Genomic DNA, 18,477 nt, shown 5'->3' with positions numbered 1-18,477 from the left:
AAAATATTGGGTATTGATATCTCAAGGATAGTAGAGAAGACATGGTCATTGTATATATATACATGAAGTTGCCGCCATGAAAAAGCTCAGAGGCAAAAAAATTAAAAAAAGAAGAGTTGCGCCAACCATCATCACCCATCCATCTATCACACCATTTCCCCCTCCCGCAGCCCTTCCTTTATTTAGTAAAACCCACCGCCAAAGACATTGCACTTGTTCCAAACATTGACGTTGGCGTTCTCCGACAGGCAGTCTTGGTATTGCACCTGGCACTTGTTGGACGCCTGGCTCCACGTGTCGGTCCAGCCAAAGGTGCGCTTGTTGGGCGCGTTGACATAGTCAAAGTAGGTCCGCTTGACCGTGGTGGCCGGGGCGGCATCGCGCTTCCACCAGCCGCTGAACCAGCTGCCCCAGCCGCCGTTGTTGTTCCCGTTGCCGTTGTCGTTGTTCCCATCGTTGCCACCGTTGCCCCAGCCATTGTTTCCTCCGTTGCCCCATCCGTTGTTTCCTCCGTTGCCCCATCCGTTGTTGCCGCCATTGTTGCCGCCGTTGCCCCAGCCTCCGCCGCTACCCCAGCCTCCGCCGTTGCCCCAGCCGCCTCCGTTGCCGCCTCCGTTGCCGCCGTTGCCGTTGTCCTTGCAGCCCTGGACGTAGGTCGCCTGGCACTGGTCGTACTGGGACTTGCAGGCGTCGGCGCAGGCGCTGGAGCAGCGCCAGCGCGGGTAGCTGCCGCACTGGGACGAGTCCTTGTTGGTGTAGAGCTTGAACTGGTTGCCGGCGTTGAAGTCGCCCTTGAGGTCGTTGCAGGTGACGATGGGCAGCTCGATGCCGCCGACGGGGTTGCCGGGCCCGTAGCCGTACTGCCACGACGAGGGCTGCTTGCAGATGTTGGTCGGCGTGGGGATGGGGCACTGCGTCGTCGGCTTGGTGCTCGTCGACGACGAGACAGACGTGACCTTGCAGGGGACGACGGTGGTGGTCGTGACGACGGGGTGGCCGCCGTGAGGAGGCTTGCGGCCGAAGCAGTCCGACTTGGAGCACCTGTTGGAGGGGGTAGAGCCGCAGTAGCCGTTGATGTCCGAGCACCACGACGCGAAGTCGAAGCACTTGAGCGAATCAGGCCAGCCGGCGTTCTTGAAGCAGTCGGCGACCTGCAGCTTGCAGCGAGAGTAGCCGTTCTTGCAGCCATCAGTGTTGCTCCAGTCGGGCAGGTTGCCCGAGCACCATCGACCGCAGCCATACTCGCACTTGGACGGGATAGTGACGGTCGAAGTGCAGAGGGCGCTCGTGGATGTAGTGCTCAGAGTCGGCTTGGAAGTGGTGGGCGCACTAGTGGTCGGGATGGAGGTTGCCGGCGTAGTGCTGGGGACTCCAGCACTGGTTGTGGTGGATGAGATCGAGCTGGAGCTGCTGGAAGACGAGCTTGACGAAGAGGAGCTCGTCGAAGTTGAAGACACGACGCTCGAGGTGGACGAGCTGCTGCTCGAGCTGCTCGACGAGGATGTGGACGTAGTCGAGGTAGCCGAAGATGAAGTCGAGCTAGAGCTGGAGCTGGAGGAAGAGCTGGAGCTGGAGCTGGAGCTAGAGGTGGATGACGAAGTGCTCGCCGTGGAAGAAGTGCTCGAGGCAGTGGAGCTCGTAGACGAAGTTGTTGATACCGTCGACGAGGGCGGGCCAGGAGGGTTGGAGCCACCGCATGGCTCGATCGACTCGAGCTCCTTGGCCACGTAGACGCTGAGAAGGCTGCGGCCACCGCAGATCTGCGCGCTGTTGCCCTTGCAAGGCATGTTGCAAGCGCTGTCAGCCGCTTGGGTGGTAAAGTTGCCCATCACGGCGCCACACCAGCACTCGCCCCCGTACTCGGTACCGGCAAAGGGGAAGCCCTGAGATCGGCAGCCCTGCAGGCAGGTCTCGGTGGTCATCGCGGAGGCGTTGGTCTTGGCGAGCGGGTAGCCGAGGGTACGCCCGATGTTGGAGTTGTCGGTGAAGCAGCCGAGCTTGACGTAGTTGGCAATGGTGACATCCTTGGCATCCGGGAAGGTCGGGTCTTGCCAGACGGAGACGATGTTGTTGCCACCGCAGGTCTGCGTCTTGTTGCCGGTGCAGGGAAAGGTGCACTTGGACTCGGAGAGGAGGGCGCCGTTGACGGTCTGGCCACAGAAGCACTCGCCGTAGTACTCGAGGCCGGCATATCTGTAGCCGTTGCCCTTGCACTCGGCCATGCACTTCTCGACGGTCATGGACTGGGTGTTGAGACTGGTCCGGAAGCTGAGAGCATCCGGGTTGCCCGCGTCGGAGAAGCATCCGGCATAGACAAAGGGCCGGAAGGGCTGAGTGCAAGGAGGGAGCTCAACGTTCCATGCCTGGGCCTGCTGGACGAAGGAGATAGCCGCAACGGCTAGGGCCGAGAGACGGAGAGCAGCCATGTCTGAACCTGTGCTGGTATTGGGGGGATACAAACCCAATGCCAAAAAGAGCTGTCAAGGAAAGAATGACAAGAAATTACCCGACTGGGGAACGAATGGCAGACAGACTCAAAGCCTGGCGAAGCTCAAAGATCTGAGGTTGGGGCTTCAACCATCATGACCAGGGGGGGGAAAGGAGCACTTGCATCCCTCTTATACCAGACTAGACAACGGCATTGGGATAGAGAATCCCCATGTCCACACAAACCAAACGGCCTCGTCCGACCAGGTTCGGGGTGGCCCAGGCGTCGGATAAAAAAAAAAGACTAGACTTGGAGAGGTCCATTTCGCGAGCAAAGCCCATGTGAATACGACAAGGCCATAGCGGCAAGTCTTCACGATGACACCCACCCGCAAAACTTGTGGCTACGGTAACACCGATGAGACATCCAGCCGTTAGCCGCGCAGAAAAAACGTTGCCGTATGGAGTAGCGGCCTTACGGAGGCAGATGGCGTTGCTCTAGTACGGACCGGGGCCCAGGTCAACCGTCAAGGTGGTACTGGCGCGTGGGTTTGGCAGGCGATAGTCGGCGTCTGGGGGGGGCGAGGGCCAGCCTTGAGAGACAGACGGGCGCCTCCGCCAACTGGAACATTGGCCATGTGGGTGCAGCTAAAAGGAAGAGGACGGTCTGGTTCCGTCATGGCTTGGTGTCTGCTCTGGTGTCTGCTCTGGTGCCTGTGAGAGGCGTGAAGAGGCGGCACTGGCAGGTATGCGGCTCGGTTGGGGGATCTGCAGCATGGAGCCAGCCAGCTGGAAAGCTTGAAAGTCGACCTACGGAGGAGATTAGCGCAGGGCAGGCCAGGGCCACTACCCAAATCGGGAAGGCCACAGACCACCAACGGACGCGAACTATCGAAAAAGTCGGTGGAGCAGGGGTCCCCAATCCAATAGTCTGCTTTCAGGTCGCGCAGTACCTGCATTAGGCTCTGCAGGGTTGCAGGGTGCAGGGTTGACACTGGCCTCCAGCGCTCCAAGCGACCGCTACGCAGTGCTAGGTATCAGGCTGGCCTACCCGTGCCCTTCCAAGCTGATCGGAAATTATCAGTCACCCCCCAACGGCACGGCGCAGGGTGACAGCACACCCCCTTGCTCGCTGCAGAATTGCCTAAGAACGCCATCGACGTGCCTTGAGCCTACCTAGGTAGTTATTGCTACTTCGTACTCTCTAAAAGCCTGGGCTGCAGCTTCAGGACGACGGTCGACCGACGCAAAGCAACCCTGCAATTTCCCTCCTTTCGCCTTTTTCGTCCGTGCTTTCCGGTCGGCTCTCAACCCTGCGAGAGGCCACAATCGAACGACTTTTGTGAAGTGGTGAGGTCATTGTGTAGCCATTTGCTATCTCCTGCGTCTTCATGTTTCTGCCCGGTATCGCTCTTCTCTCGGCCACCGCCGGAAGGTCACTAGGTAAATCTGGAGTTGAGGCTTCGAGTCTAGAACTCTCTCCCAAAGTCGCCTATTGAAGTATCCAAACAGGCCGTTCAGCCTAAGGGCGAGGCTAGCGCTGGAGCAGCAGCGTTGCGGCCACTTGCCTAAAGTACCTAGTCAAGAGTTCAAGTTTCCTTAGCCCTAGAGGCGCCTATTCTGCAAAAAGACCGCGCACAGCCGCGCTCTGACCTAGTCGTCGCATCTCCAGCTCCTCCTGCGTGCACAATGGACATCGAGCCTCCACATTACGACGCACAAACCTTGCTGTTTTGACTTTCAAATCCTGTGCAAATTCGTATTCCTGCCTTGGCGAGATCCACGTGCATAGGTATGCAGCAGTTGCAGTAGGCAATCCCACTCTGCGTACGAGAGTCGCCAGGAATCCCAACCCACGGAGCAGTGAGACTGACTCGAGGCCGGCCGGCCTGCCTTGGTCCCAGAGAAAGCCGCTGAACGGCGACGGCCAACCTCAGACCACTTTCTCAACGCCACCGTGCTAAGCGTCCCCGGTGGTCTGGGACATGCTAGTCCAGCTGAGAAAACCCAAACCACCGCGTGGGCTTCCCGCCGTTCTTGGTCTTGGCTCTGCCGAAACTGCCGAAAGTCCCCTTTTCCACTCAGGCAATGATCTCATGGAGTTTGCCGTCCAGAAATTTCCCATGTTCAACATTCCCACATGCTCGCTTGGATTTCAAACCACTTCTTTAGGGCGCATGCAGAGCGCTGCTCCTATTTTGAGCGCCCCGGTCCCGGAGTTGCCCCCGGCCTGGGCCCGATCATCATCCTGACACAAACGGATTCCCATCGGCCAGCACCATATCGTCTCCAGACCAATGAAGCACAAACAGGAAGATTACTGGACATAACTACTAGGTAGGCCATCTTACTCCGTAAAAGTCAGGAATGTGGGAGGTCGGCGTGGTGTCTCACCCCCGTGGAGCTGCGGCAGTGACCGCATATTGACTCAGGCCTGTACCAGATCCCCGGAATGGCCGTGTTGCTGATAAGGTCGGTATACCCTCAACTCATGGCCACCTGGGGGCTAAATACCTATCAAGAACGTGTCAGTAGGTATGCAAAAGTGTCTTCCCGTAACGTTTCTTACCCGTCAGCGAGTAAGTTCTATGCATACATTCGGCATCAAACATGGTACTCTCACCTATCCCCCTAATTTGAATAGGGGGCCATGCATGCTCGAGACATCTACTAGTACACCAGCCTCAGCGCAACCGAGAGAATATAACCCACGGTACTATTATTCTGTTGTGGCTACCTACGCATTGGGACTTACACGCCGCCAGTCCCCACCTAATGAGGTGGGGCATGTGGCTCTCTCGTCGGCTCCGGGTCGACGATGATCACTCAGCGTATCGACTCCACTGTCTATCTAGACACTTCAATGTTGTGCACGGAGTGGATATCCATGTGTCGACATGTAACAGCAAATCAATTATTCACCTGGCCATTCTGCCTTGATATGAAAAGAACACCCTTCCGTGGAAACTACAGCAAAGCATGGCACCGTCTGTCGCCGGGTGAGGCAAGATGAAACTGTACTGCAAGTGGATTGTTCTATCTGATCATTGGAGAACCCCCATGTGTTCCCTGGGGTTGAATGAGCCCATGAGTGCATGTCCGCTTCCCTTGGGAATGTAAACTCAGCGTCTTTACCTGAATACCCGGAGCATGAACAATGTGAAATCGCCTTTTGATTTTTCATTCTGACCAGCCACTCGATACCAGGACTTCCTGGCGGTCACTCCAATGCTAAAATACAAACTGTCCAGCCATTAAACTATGAGACGATTTGCCCGAACGCCGATACGGAGAGGAAGACCCGGGGTCTCTAGTTGCCACCTTCGGCTCTGCGGAACCGCGGCACATACTTGCCGGGAGCACCACTGGACTGAAGGCTGTCCCGGGGCGGCGCCGCCGCCGGTGACTCATCGCGGCCGTTCTCACCCCGGTTGGAGTCTGTACGGGCCATGGGAGGTCCCCGTCCGGAGGCGGACCTGGACGAGAAATCCCTCTCGGGCGCGGACCCGCTGGCGGCCTTGGCAGCCTCCCTGTCACGCCACGACGGCTTGCTGCCTCCTTGGCCAACGAGGTTGAGACGGGGAGGACCACCAGCTCTGTCGTTGGAGTCGGTGCGCTCCATAGGAGGTCCACCACGAGTCGGGAGGGACGCAGGAGGCACGTCGTTGGTGCGCGAGGCTTCCCGGTCGCGCCACTTGCCTGCACCGGGGAGGTTGAGAGGTCTGCGCTCTCCGGCAGATTCCGTCCGCTCCATGGGCACGTCGCGGCGAGCTGGTGGAGCAGCCGGGCGCTCCCGCTCGGCCTTCCGCCTCGCCAGGGCCTCCTCCTCCCGTCTCGCCTGCAGCGCAGCCTTCTCCAGTGCCTCTTGGCGCTCCTGGTCGCGTTGCGCCTTGAGCTTGGCCATCTCCTCTCTCCTTGCCTCGTCGCGCTGGCGCTGCTCCTCCTTCTCCCTCGCGGCACGCTCCTCGGCCTCGCGAAGCTGGCGCTCCTCCTCCTCTCTCTGTCTCTTCTCGCGGATCTTGCGGTCGCGATACTCCTTCTTGCGGGCCGCAATCTGCTTCTCCAGCTCCCTCTCCGCATCGCGGCGACGCTTCTCGAACTCGTCACGGCGACGCTCTTGGAGGCCGGACCGGAATTTCTCGTAGAAGGGCATGAGACGACTGAGGCGGTGCTTGAGCTCGACACTTTGCTCGTGCTTCTCCTTGGCCTCCTTGAGTGTCTCGGCCTTGACTTGCTCGTAGATAGCCTGGTCTCGCTTCTGCTGCTCGGCATAGTCCTCAGCAAGCTTCTTAACTTCCTCCTTTCTGTAGGCACGCTCGAGATGGTCGATGCGCTTGCCAGTGATGCGGAGCTTCTCGTTGACATCGTTCTTCTCCCGCTCAAGCTGGGCAAGCTTGATGGCTCGGAGTTTGTTGGTGTCAAGGTTGGCAAGGTCCTCGGTGTCAATGTCAAGTGCCTTGGGTCCTATCTTCAGCTCCTTGATCATGTTCTCGACCTCGGCCTGGCGAATCTGCTCGCGCTCCTTCTCCATGCGCTTCTGCTCGCGTTCCTTCTGTTCTTGCAGCTGGCGTTGTGCCTCGGCCTCGGCCAGTTGCTGCTCACGAATCTTCTTAATCTTCGCGTTCTCCTTCTCCTTCTTTGCCTGGAGCTCGGAGGCCTCCTCCTTGCGCTTCTGGATGACCTCCTTCCTTGCCAGGATCTCGCGGTGCTCCTTCTCTGCACCGACCTTGGCCCGGGCCAGGGCGGCCTGGCGAGCCTTATTGTGAGCCTCGTTGAACGACGGGTCAATGTAGTAGCAGGTAGTGTAAAGAGACTTGGCAAGACGAGTGATCTGGGAGCGGATGATCTCGGAGGGGGTACTCTGCAAGCGCTGGACAGTGCCAGTCTCGCTCTCAGCAGAGCCAGCGCCAGAGCCGGTGTGGACGGCCTTGGCAGAGGAGAAGATGTCGGTGTCAAAGCTAAGAACACCGGTTCCGTGGTCCATACGAATAGAGAGATCGCCCTTCTTGTTGCCGTTCATGATGAACTTCTCAATGGTGGACCGCGTGACCTGGAAGGGCTCGGGGAACTTGGCCAGGCTCTCCACAAACTCGAGATCGACAGTCTCATAGACTTGCGACAGCTGTTGGAAAAGTCTGGTCAAAATGACTTGCTGGAGAGGAGCAATGTACTTTTGCATCTCTTCGTCCGCACCAATCTGGGCAAGGATGGGAGAGATCTTCTTGCAGATGGAGAGGGGGTGGAAGTCAACCTCGAGGATGTTGTACAGGTCCCGGATCTCCGGGCGAGCGCGGCGGAGCAGAGACTTGGCCAGAGCATCGCGGAATAGGCCGGCACGGGTAGGTGCCTGGGACATGCCCAGGAGATGGGTCAAGCGAGAGTTCTTATTCTTCTTGGCCTCATCAAAGTCCACCATCGCACCACGAGAGCGGGTGGTGCTGATGACCGGGATGGAGAGAGCAGAGAGAACGACGAAGGAGGCAGCCTTCTGAAGATCAGCCTCGGTAGCGGGCGGGTTGTCAGCCTTCTTGCTCTGACCAGTGGCGACGAGGGCCGCGGACTGGCGGAGCAGGTTGTAGTACCGAGACCAGGCGGCGGCATGGAACAGATAGTTCTCGCCAACGAGGAAGATTCTAGTGAGCTTCTCATAGTAGTTGGCCATCATGATGTTCTTGGGCGGCCGCTTGCTGAGGTTGAGCAGGGTGTGAATATCCTCAACGCTACGGAAGGCCTCCTGCCACAGTTCCAGCTCGACGGCAACATTGAGCTGCTGGAAGCGGGTCTCAAGATGCCGCTGCAGAGTATCGGGGTCGTTCAGGTTGATGGCATGCATCTGAGTTGAATACTTGGCAGCGGTCTGAACGTGGTTGCGGAGAAGCTCGCAAAGACGACGGAACTCGGTCTTGCGGGTGTACTTGAGGCAGAAGTCGAAGGCCTGCATGGCCGTGCTCTGGTACAGCAGCTCGAGGCGGGCATTGTTGCGCAGGATATCGAGAACGGTGCGGTAAGCCTCCCAGAGGAACTTGAGCCAGGGGGTGACGATGGCGCGGTCGGTACGGTCTCGGGATTGCTCGCCGGAGACGGTGGCCAGGAGAATAGACTCGGGGGTCTCGCTGGCCTCCAGATCCTCGACGTTGGTGTCACCAGTGGTAGCCTCGAGGCTCGACTGAACCTCATCGGCCTTCTGCTGGGCAGCAGTGACCTTGTTGGCGGCCAACTCGATGAACTTCTTCAAGACCAGCTCGATGGTTCCGACGTTGGTGTTCTGGGCGATATTCTTGTACTGGTAAAGGGCATCCTTGGCGAGCTTGCCCTTCTTCTGCTCGACGGAAAGCTCCACTAGGAGGAGCATAACCGGCTCCAGCGACACGATGGGGACATTGCGAGACCTCTTGGAAGTGATGTGCTCGTGGAGGAGGGTGAGGGCGGCCGGGGCCTGGTTCACGCCGATGAGCTCGTGGGCGCGTTTCAAGACATTTTCGGGTTTCTGATGCGGCGGAGGCGGCTGCGGAGACGGTCAGTCTTGTCATACAAAGACGGGAATGAGGTTCGAAGGTCGTCCCGCGAGGAGGGGCAACCTCATGATGCAGTCTAAAAATTGCATCGGACGGAGGGGTAATGGGACAAGGCCAGTAGACCACGATTGCCCGTGGCGACCGCAAGACGGCTTCGAAGAGGACAAAAAACGTACCATGATGGGCAACCTCCTCTGCGGGATGCAAAGACTCGACGAGGTTGCTTTGCGATGGGTTGAAGCACAAGTCCAAAAGCGGTGATGCTGGCGACTTGGCTGGATGCCTTGGGGAAAATTCAGATCCTCAGCCAGGAGTGCGAAATTCTGAGCAACCGCGATTTTTGGGAGGGTTTGTGGGCTGTCTGGGCTGTAACGAAACCCGCTAGTCCCGATTCGGTAGGTCTATGTCACGTGAGCCCGACACGGGCCCCTCCATCCCGCGATCAAGCGATGTCAGAGTGATGAGATAAGCCCCTCAGGTCAGATCAGAGAGAGAATTTTCCCCTGCTTCCTAAACTTGGTTGCAGAATCCAGTCTGCCAACCTCCAGTGCATATATTCAAGCTGCGCATTCTCAAGATACGGGTGTCATATCGCTGGCAGCTCCCACAGCACCGTATATGTGCCCTCTTGTGGTCTTTGGTCCTTCTATGTTACCTCTGAAATGAAGTCCCACTTGACATCCAGTCTTCCGAGTAGCGGGATCTCCCGAGAAGCTATGCCTAGTAGCTACCTATATGTCCAGTCCAGAACGGGCAGAACGGGATTGTTCCTGTAGCTCAGACACTTGACAGCGACGCAAGAGTTCCCTTGTCACGGGTTACAGGGAAAAGAACGGGTTGCCTATCTGACGGTTAGACACTGTTCAAAATGCATGAGGCTGTGGCCTTCTGCGTGGTCCGGCGAGATCAATCTCATTTGTTCACCGCCGGTGCCAGGATAACTGCATATAACCTCAAAAGATGTCCCATCCACTCCCATACAACTAATACTCTTGGCTGATCTGAGCATCATCCGGATATTCTTCATCATGACCAAACTTCTAGATGTGAGTAAATCAGGTCAGATATGTTGATTAGAACCATGGCCCATCGTTTCTTTTCATATCAATGCCCCACTGTTGGCTGCTAGGAAAGGGGTTGAGGAAACCTCTTGCTGCAAAGAACGATAACCAAACATCTACTCCCTCAATACCATGCTTGAAGCTCTCGTTTGAACCATAAGACAACCCCCCAAGTACCTATGCTCAACAACATTGACAAGAGGCGCTACTCTCTGCCTTGAAGCCTCCGGGAACCCAGTCGTGGGGAGAGTTGTGCCATAATAAACGATGGATGAATCCATCCGCGATGAAGGTCTGAGCACCAGGCCAGGTCAGCCCCTGGTCTACGCCGTTTTTGGGGGGGGGGACAAGCCTAGGACCCGCAATTACCTCCCTAACGTTAATTTGCAGCACCACCTCGCCTTTCCTACCCTGGCCTGCGCGTCCGCTGCTAATAAGAAACAGGCTTGCAGAGGGGACCAGCGCCCCATAAATGTGCCTGTGAGGAAGCTGGAAAGGCTTGGTAAGCCCTGTAAGCTCCCCCTCCGTAGAGGTGCACCCCCGGCTAGACGAGGTTACCTTGACCCTGGACTGTCTCTCTCACACACTCACACTCTCGCTACCCGCGCCGCCCCAAAGAGACGAACACCTCCCCCCAGTGGCCCCCCCCAAATCGCTCCCCAGTCCGTCCGTCCCAAAGTCTGGTGTGTGCCAATTTCTCCCTCCCTCCTCCTCTCTTCCCACCCCCCGTCCAAGTCTGTTTCAAAAATTCCAGCTGTTCGAAAATTCCCAATTGCTTGCACGCAACCCCATTCCAGCCAAGTCGACCGTGTGCATCGCCGGCTTCGTTGTGTGACGTTGACTGCGTTCTAGAGGAGAAGGCGTCCAATTGAACCCCATCTGTAAGTTCCAACAGCTGCACTCTAGCTTGGTTTTCCCACCTGCCCTGCCCCCTCTCCCAACTCCCGAAGTTTAGGTTGTTTGCGCGGCGCGGATCGGAAATCGCCCTCCCCTTCGCTCCAGCGAAACCTGTCTCAGAGCACTTTCGATCCGTCCAGTCAGCCCAGACGCAGACGCAAGACAAGGGAGAGTCCGAGTCCGAAGCCAGAAAAAAAAACAAGAGCGTGAGAAGACAGCCGGCGTCAGAAATAGGCACACAGGCATCATCGGGAGGACGAGCACCCAATCGGCGCCCGTTGGATTCGGACTTTATTTCTCTCACTCGACCACCATCTTGACTGCTGCTGTCAGAGGCGAGCTTGGGCTAACGCGAGAAACTATGAGCGAATTGCAGGAGCCACAACCACCAAACCACTCGCACGACGAGCCACTCCCGAATTCATCTCACCAGCCTCAGGAAGGCTCGTCATCAGCGCACGCTGCCAATTCACTCCTCGACGGCGCCCCCTCATCATCCAAAATGCCCGCCTACACCTCCCGCGACGTCGGCGACCCGTCGCAGATCAAGAAGACCAAGCAGAGCATGGCCGACCTGAAGCTGCGTCGCTTGACCGAGCTCAACAGCAGACTGAGGGAGGACCTCGAGCGCGAGAGGATCCCCGTGAGCCAGGCGTCTAAGAGGTGAGAGGACCCATCCGTCATCACGGGCTACGAGAATGCATGCGCTGACTGGCGACTTGTAGCATCATTGCCTACTGCAACAGCACCAGGGACTACATGGTCCCGTCAACCTGGGGCGTCGTTCCCAAGGGCGAGGACCCGTACGCTCCCCAACAGAGCGGCGGCTGCTGCGTGGTCATGTAAAACCTGAGCTTCCCAAACCAAAAAATAACGCCCGCGTTCGAGAAAGGGAAATGTGTTGAGAGTAGTGAGGGGAGGATATATCTCGTGCTTTAGGCGAACGGGTTTCGACTCTTTGGCGTTTTTTTAATGCACCGGTTTACGAAGAAGGACAAGGATACCACAACAACAACGCGCGAGAGAGGAAGGTCAACGATTCAGTCCTCATCGATGTCGTCTGGCTAGACGGCGCTCTGCAAAGATCAAAACGGCTCGAAGACGAGCCGGATGCCGGCGGCTTCAGTACGAAACTGAAGAACCGCGGTTTGTGTGGCTGGTGAGGAAACAGAGAGGATGCGCAACACGATGGCCTATTTTGGGTTCTCCCCCAGGATATGATCGCCTCGCTCAGGGGAGGGGACGCTTCGCAGGCAGACTTTGGGGGGGGGGGGGGGCTCTTCAGCATTGTACTAATTCTTTTCCTTGCGTCTCACTTTTGCCTTCTTCTACCTGGTCCTCTAGCTTACCTTGTTGCCTGCGAATACACTTTTGATGAAAGAAAGATCAAGGACCCCATGTCTTTCCCCTCCAAGTCCTCAATGCCTAGATCCGTCGCCCCTCTGACCATGGCGTCGCGATGGGCCAAAGCCAAGCTTTTCCAGGCTCGAACTTGCCCAAAACCACCATTGCTGAGCCGGAAGCGGCCACCAAGTCCAACTCTCAATAGATGACAGGGAATCGCATACGGGCGCGCCATTTGCGACGCTCGGGCGTTGCCAATTGTCTACCTACTCATATGTACATCCGGCCACGGACAGGAAGTCGAACGATGCATCTCCTCATTGGTTGCGCGGCATGGAATTGGCCGACACAACTGGCTCCCGCAACGGCTTCCCTCCAAACCGCTAACAGATACCTACATAATTACATATCCATAATTGCGGCAAGATCCATCCATCCATCCATGCATCACGTCAGCCAATCGACAACGCTCCAGATTTCCGACTTTGTCTTTTTGTATAATAATAAGGCCCTCTGATTCAACGACAACAACACATGTCAAACCCGCCTCACGGATCTGAGATTTCCCTTTCTCGATATACCCCGTAACAAGCACCACCAGCACGGCACTCTCCATACATAGGTAGACCACGATGCCTGAAGCCCCAGTGGTGGCCCCAATGGGCGCCCTCCCCCGTGTCACCATCAAGTACTGCACGCAGTGCAAATGGCTTCTCAGAGCAGCATATGTGAGTCCCCTCCATCCTGGTCCTCTCGACGCACTCCCATCCCTCCCGTCACCCCGTCCGCCACTCTCACGTTCCTCTTGCACTGCATGCAGCTGCCTTCCTTTTGCTTTTTTTTCTTTCTTCCTTCCCTGTGCGTCGTCGTCCTTCCTGCATGACATGACGCCGCTAGCAAAAGAGGGAAAAAGAAGACCCTTGCATGCATCTCCCACACCTCGCACAAGCTGCATCCAGAAGAAGCAGTGTGCCCTCACCTCACTCCCGCACATCCCATTGTGCGTCAAGTGTATCACAACACCACCACCACCACCACCACCACCACCACCTACACTATGCCCCCCTCCATCCACAAACCCTCCACCTCTGGCCCTAGATCTATCTCCAAAGCACCGGGCATTGCTGACGCTGAAGTGTCTCCCAAACCCCAAAAAATAAGTTCGCCCAAGAGCTGCTCTCCACGTTCTCCACCTCCCTGGGCGAAGTCGCCCTGCAGCCCGCGACAGGCGGCGTCTTCACCGTCACCATCGTCACCGCCCCCGCTTCCCCTCCTTCTTCTTCTTCTCCCTCTTCGGGAGCCGCCGCAGCAGCAGCAGCGACGACGACGTCGAGAGTCCTGTGGGACCGCAAGGCCGACGGCGGCTTCCCCGAGACCAAGGAGCTCAAGCGGCGCGTGCGGGACGTCATCGACCCCGGCCGGGACCTGGGTCACGTAGACCGGGACCACAGGAAGGACAAGGCCGAGGGGCGGGTTGGGACGGAGGCTGACGCGGAAGCGCCGGCGCCGGTGCCGGTGCCGACTGCGTGTGCGGTCGAGAGGGGTGGTGGCGGTGGTGGTGGTGACGAGTGCGAGGATTGCCAGTGAGAGCCTCGCTCCTCCTTTGGCGGCTTTGGCTCCTGTTCGAGGACCCGGTTGAGGAAGTAGAGCCTACGAATGGTTCGGCCCATGAAGAGTCCGATCCGGAGAGATAGGCCCAGACGGGATGTTGATGCCATGACGGACGGGTAGAGAGGGTTAATCAGAATAGACACAACGTCTGGGGGGATGGGGAGATCTGAAGAGAATCAAAGGTTAATTCTCTCAGGCATGAGAAATATATATATATATATATATAGGAGAGAACGGTCCTCCCTTCCATCGTGTGTTCCGAGCCTGCTTGAAATACCTGGTCAAGGAAGAAAGTCAGTTGGTGAATCGGCATATGCCGACAGGATTATGGTGCAGCTTCACCGATACTTGTTTGTTATTCATATCCTCTCTTCAAAGCTTCAAGGGAAGTGGTTTCAGGAGGAAATATTCATTAGAGATGTATCTCATTTCAATCGTAAACCGTGTTCTCTCGAAACAATCCCTTGTGAGCTCTCTGAGCACTTCACTCCCACATCAAATAGCACAGCATGCATGTGGACAGAAGCAGACAATAAAAGGGACCAGATGTTGCAATGAGCCCAGCTAGAAACGTCCCATACAATCCCGAACCCAAACAAACAAAACCCCCTGATGTAAGATACTTGAAAGCAAAGGCGAGCTCGATTCACCCCTTGAAAGACACATCCCCAAGCCGCATGCATGTTCAAGGCCACGCTTGTCCAGCCGTCCTAGACCTCCTCCCGTCCCTAGAGAAACGACGATTCCCCAAACTTCCATGTACAAAGTTGCTCGTACATCCAGGCCCCCGGTACGAACCAACTTCAGCAGAGAGAAGGCGACAAGGGCCGTGCCGAGACCCAATCGCCAGTGACATATCACTCTGTACCAAGCCCACGTAGTCATTTGCGTCTCACCGAGCACTTCCATATCACATACAGGCACGTTGGAACGCGCAACACAGCCAGCCAGTAACAATGGGTCACCTCGTTTGGCCCGCCCTGGAAGACCTGGCAATGTGGTTTCGGTCCCAAGGCAGACCAGCGGGCGCGGGGATGGACATGGGCAGGGATTCCAGTGTCTGGGCAAGTCCGGATGGTCGATAGTCGCGCACTCCGAAAGATGAGAAACCACCAAGATGCGCCATGGCGTTCAAGCAGACAAACTGTATCTTTATCTATAATCCCCCGCTCAAGATGTATCATTTGAAAGCGGCGCTCGAGGAAGCCAGCACAGTGTAGGTCCACACAAAACGAGGTTTTTCATTGTCAACTTCTCCATCAGACGACTAAACGAACAACGGTTGAACAACTAAGCTGGGTGATAAAAATCGGTGTCGCGTGAGGTAAACGAAGACCGGCCCGGAAGGAAGCGGTCGAGGACGCGAGATTATTGTGACAAAATTTGTGAGGGCATGTGGCGATGGGTGTGCCCTTTGGCAGTCGAGAGAGGCAGGCCCCAGGTGGAGACAAATTATCGACGGCCGAACCTAGAAGGCGACAAGGGTTGGTAGGAATTCAATGATTAGGGTTTGGATGGATGGTTCCTGGGGGGAGTCATGGTTCTCCTGCCACCGAGGCCTGTGACGTACTTTTGTTTCTTCTCAGCGGGCTTGAGAATCTGCGGCAGAGCGTTGTTAGCGGACGAGACGGAAGTGGGAAGCTGTCGAGAACTGAGGACCAACCTGGAACGAGCAGAGTAGACTCTCATCTACACTCATCATAGCACCAGCATTGTCGAACTCGCCACAGTAGTTTGGTGCACTGAACAGGGTGACCAATTGACGTTTGGAGAAGAATTCGTAGCCGTCTTCCACAACCTGGTGAGCGCGGCATATCAGGTCCATATCGTGCTTCTGGAGGAAGCGGCTGACAACATCAGGACCGAACGTGAAGGAGACACCACGATCGTTCTCGCTCCAGCCAGTAATATCCTTGTCGGGGTCAGACCACAGCAGATCGCACAGCAGACCACAGTCGGGGATCTAGAAGGGCATACCCAGTCAGCACACGGTCTACTACAGCCACGAACTCGGAACGACAACGGGACTGGGCAGACAATCCCCAAACCGAGCCACAACTTACATCTGTAGGGCGCATCACACGGCGGATCTGCTCCATGGAGTTCAGATCGGGGCTCAGGCCACCGTGCATGGTGAAGATCTTCTCGTCAATGATGGCAGCAATGGGCAAGCAGTTGAAGCAGTCCGTAAATGTCTTCCACAGCTTGATGTTGTAACGACGCTTGCACTCGTCGTAGAAGCCATAGATGCGGTTGATGGAGGCACACTCGTGGTTGCCCCGCAGGATGAAGAAGTTTTCGGGGTACTTGATCTTGTAGGCCAGGAGCAGGCAGATGGTCTCGAGAGACTGCTTGCCACGGTCGACGTAATCACCGAGGAAGAGGTAGTTGGCCTCTGGCGGGAACCCGCCGTATTCGAAAAGGCGGAGGAGGTCGTAATACTGGCCGTGGATATCACCACAAATCTGTCGGGTGGAGGTGGGGTAAGCACAAGTGGACGGGCGTGACTCGGCCAGAGAGGATGGGGGGGAATGAACTCTGGCAGCTCTAGACCGGGATGGAGCACGACCAGCATGAAAGAAAAAAAATACGACATACCTTGATGGGAGCTTCTAGCTCTAGCAGGATGGGTTGGGAGATGAAGATCTCACGGGCCTTTGTGCACAGGTATCGAATCTCGGCCTCGAGCAGCTGGACCTGCTTGCCGGGCCGGCTTCCTCGCACCTCGAGCAGCCGATCGATGATGGAGTCGAGATCGACTTCATGTTGATCCGCCATTTCCAAGAGTTTCTCACCTTCTGAGAGGTGGCGGTCGGTGACGCGTGGAGGAGTGTTAGGTGGTGGAGGTTCCTCGATTGGGAGGGAGACCTGGAATCAGGGATGGAGAGAAGGAACGGTGGATCTGCTGTAGGACACGATGCACTGGCGGACTGTCGAAACTGTGTTGCCCATTAGAACATGATCTTCAGTGCACAAGAGAAAAAGGCCAGGAGTCGAAGCGCGCATCAGGTGCAATAATGATGCAGTGTCGGGGACAACGTACAGTTCCTTGAGTGATCTTCAGCTATGAGCGGCTTTCGAGGCGAAAAGCCGGTGATCTGATGATGCGCACTTGCAACCGATGCGTACCAAAAAGGCCCAGAGCACCTTTGACGCGTGGATGAAGCGGTCGTCAATTAGGGAGACACCGGGGGAGGCCGGTATGTCGGCGTGTCGGCGAGCAAGGCGGGCTGAGCAGCTGCGGTGGCCGACGGGAATTGTGGAAGTGGCAGCTCACAACAAAATTCGGCTATGTTGTTTACTGGGTTGGTCGCGTTTAGGAAAGCAGGGCAGCAGAATGCCTCAAAAGTCGCCTGGATCGAGTTGAAAAATGGCTATTCGCGATTGATCGTCTGTAGGAGAGGGCAGATATCGATATCTAGTAAGGCTCGTCGAGGTATTGAGAGTTAGGTTTGTCGCCGGGTCCTCGTGGTCGCGAGGGGTGGGCACTTTCGTCGAGGATGGGGAAGCGGATTTGGCGAGATCGCAGGAAAGGCCGGAACGAATCGAAGCAAACGGGATCGCGTTCTTTCTTTCGTTCTTTCGCAAAATCGCAGTCTTGGAAATCCACTCCTTGTCGCTTTTATTGTGAGACCAGGTCAGGAGTGTCTGATCGGGGTCTTCAGGTCGCCGTTGGATGAAGAAATGGAAGAGGTTTTTCTCGGGGGTGTGGGAGAAAAGCAAAAAGGGATTTGTGGTGGGCAAAGGCGGACGAGACGTCAGAAAAAAATTGAGGGTGCTAAGAGTCGGCCGCCGCCCTTGGTGTTTCGCCTGGCGGGCCAGAGAGCGACTGAGACTGGAGTGGGAGGGAGGTGGCAGTGTAGCGCGTGTGCGTGCGTGCGTGTGTGCAGTGAGAGCAAGCAAGCAAGCAAGCTTCCCAGTCAAAGTCAAGTCCCAGCTTTGAGGCCTACAGGCTACCGCTGCCGGCAAGACTTCCAGGTTGAAGGGCCCCCCTGTACCACCTCCCTGTAGGCTGTACCGTACTGCAGCAGAGTGGACACCCGACCTGCCGACCTCGAAAGCTGCATTGGAAGGGCTAAACTCGCCCACCATTCACCACGCTTGCTCGGCTCTCTCCCACTGCCCAGGCTCCAGGCTCCACGTCCGCCGTCCCAAAGGAGTGTTGCATGTACGCCAAAAAATACAAAGATCCCAAAAAGTCGATACCGTCCATCGAGGCCTGCCCCTCCCTTCCTCTTCTTCGAGATTTCTTTTTTGGTGCCGCTTAGAAATTCCCCTCCACACCCCTCCATCCCTGCCCGTGCTCAAACCTCCTCCGCGCGCGGTGGTGGCACACCCTCCCCCTCCTTGCCCTCCCTTCTTCACCTGGAGGAGGCGGGAAAGGAGAAGGAAAATCAAAAAGATCTCTAGTGGCCTGGCCTGCCCTCCCTCTCGCCCCCCATGCATATGCGCCAACTCTCAAGCATCTCCAGTCTTTGTGAGGGTAGTTATGAGGGTATTGGGCCTGAGTAACCGCGAACAAAGCACCGCATCGATGATCTCAGCGACTGCTACCCCAAAAGCCTAGGTCTGGGTTGCGTGGCGTCTCCGTCTCCCCGACTCACAGGTGCCTCAAGGGAACA

General features: G+C 56.7%; 5 protein-coding genes across 5 annotated transcripts; 2 read left to right on the top strand and 3 right to left on the bottom strand.

Moving 5' to 3' along the window:
- Positions 1 to 182: 182 nt before the first annotated feature.
- E0L32_008999 (uncharacterized protein) lies at positions 183 to 2,426 on the bottom strand (the record flags this gene model as incomplete). Its single annotated transcript, XM_031143917.1, has 1 exon — positions 183 to 2,426. One exon carries the CDS (start codon positions 2,424 to 2,426, stop codon positions 183 to 185), a length of 2,244 nt encoding a protein of 747 aa, XP_030991519.1.
- A 3,311-nt stretch (positions 2,427 to 5,737) lies between these two features.
- Positions 5,738 to 9,121, bottom strand: E0L32_008998 (uncharacterized protein; the record flags this gene model as incomplete). Its single annotated transcript, XM_031143916.1, has 2 exons — positions 5,738 to 8,932; positions 9,119 to 9,121. 2 exons carry the CDS (start codon positions 9,119 to 9,121, stop codon positions 5,738 to 5,740), a joined length of 3,198 nt encoding a protein of 1,065 aa, XP_030991518.1.
- A 2,281-nt stretch (positions 9,122 to 11,402) lies between these two features.
- E0L32_008997 (uncharacterized protein) lies at positions 11,403 to 11,746 on the top strand (the record flags this gene model as incomplete). The annotated part of the gene is made up of 2 exons (XM_031143915.1): positions 11,403 to 11,563; positions 11,626 to 11,746. The coding sequence occupies 2 exons, from the start codon at positions 11,403 to 11,405 to the stop codon at positions 11,744 to 11,746; spliced, it is 282 nt and encodes a 93-aa protein (XP_030991517.1).
- A 1,130-nt stretch (positions 11,747 to 12,876) lies between these two features.
- E0L32_008996 (uncharacterized protein) lies at positions 12,877 to 13,831 on the top strand (the record flags this gene model as incomplete). The annotated part of the gene is made up of 2 exons (XM_031143914.1): positions 12,877 to 12,972; positions 13,406 to 13,831. The coding sequence occupies 2 exons, from the start codon at positions 12,877 to 12,879 to the stop codon at positions 13,829 to 13,831; spliced, it is 522 nt and encodes a 173-aa protein (XP_030991516.1).
- Positions 13,832 to 15,358: 1,527 nt separating this feature from the next.
- On the bottom strand, positions 15,359 to 16,633 carry E0L32_008995 (uncharacterized protein; the record flags this gene model as incomplete). The annotated part of the gene is made up of 4 exons (XM_031143913.1): positions 15,359 to 15,454; positions 15,519 to 15,818; positions 15,919 to 16,320; positions 16,454 to 16,633. 4 exons carry the CDS (start codon positions 16,631 to 16,633, stop codon positions 15,359 to 15,361), a joined length of 978 nt encoding a protein of 325 aa, XP_030991515.1.
- Between the last annotated feature and the right edge of the window lie 1,844 nt (positions 16,634 to 18,477).

The sequence above is a fragment of the Thyridium curvatum genome (assembly GCF_004353045.1).
Source record: "Thyridium curvatum strain D216 chromosome Unknown NODE_62_length_255573_cov_84.952434, whole genome shotgun sequence".
NCBI classification, from domain to species: Eukaryota; Fungi; Ascomycota; class Sordariomycetes; order Thyridiales; family Thyridiaceae; genus Thyridium; species Thyridium curvatum.
Note: the sequence above shows the minus strand (reverse complement) of the source record. Positions and strands in the feature narration are given on the sequence as shown.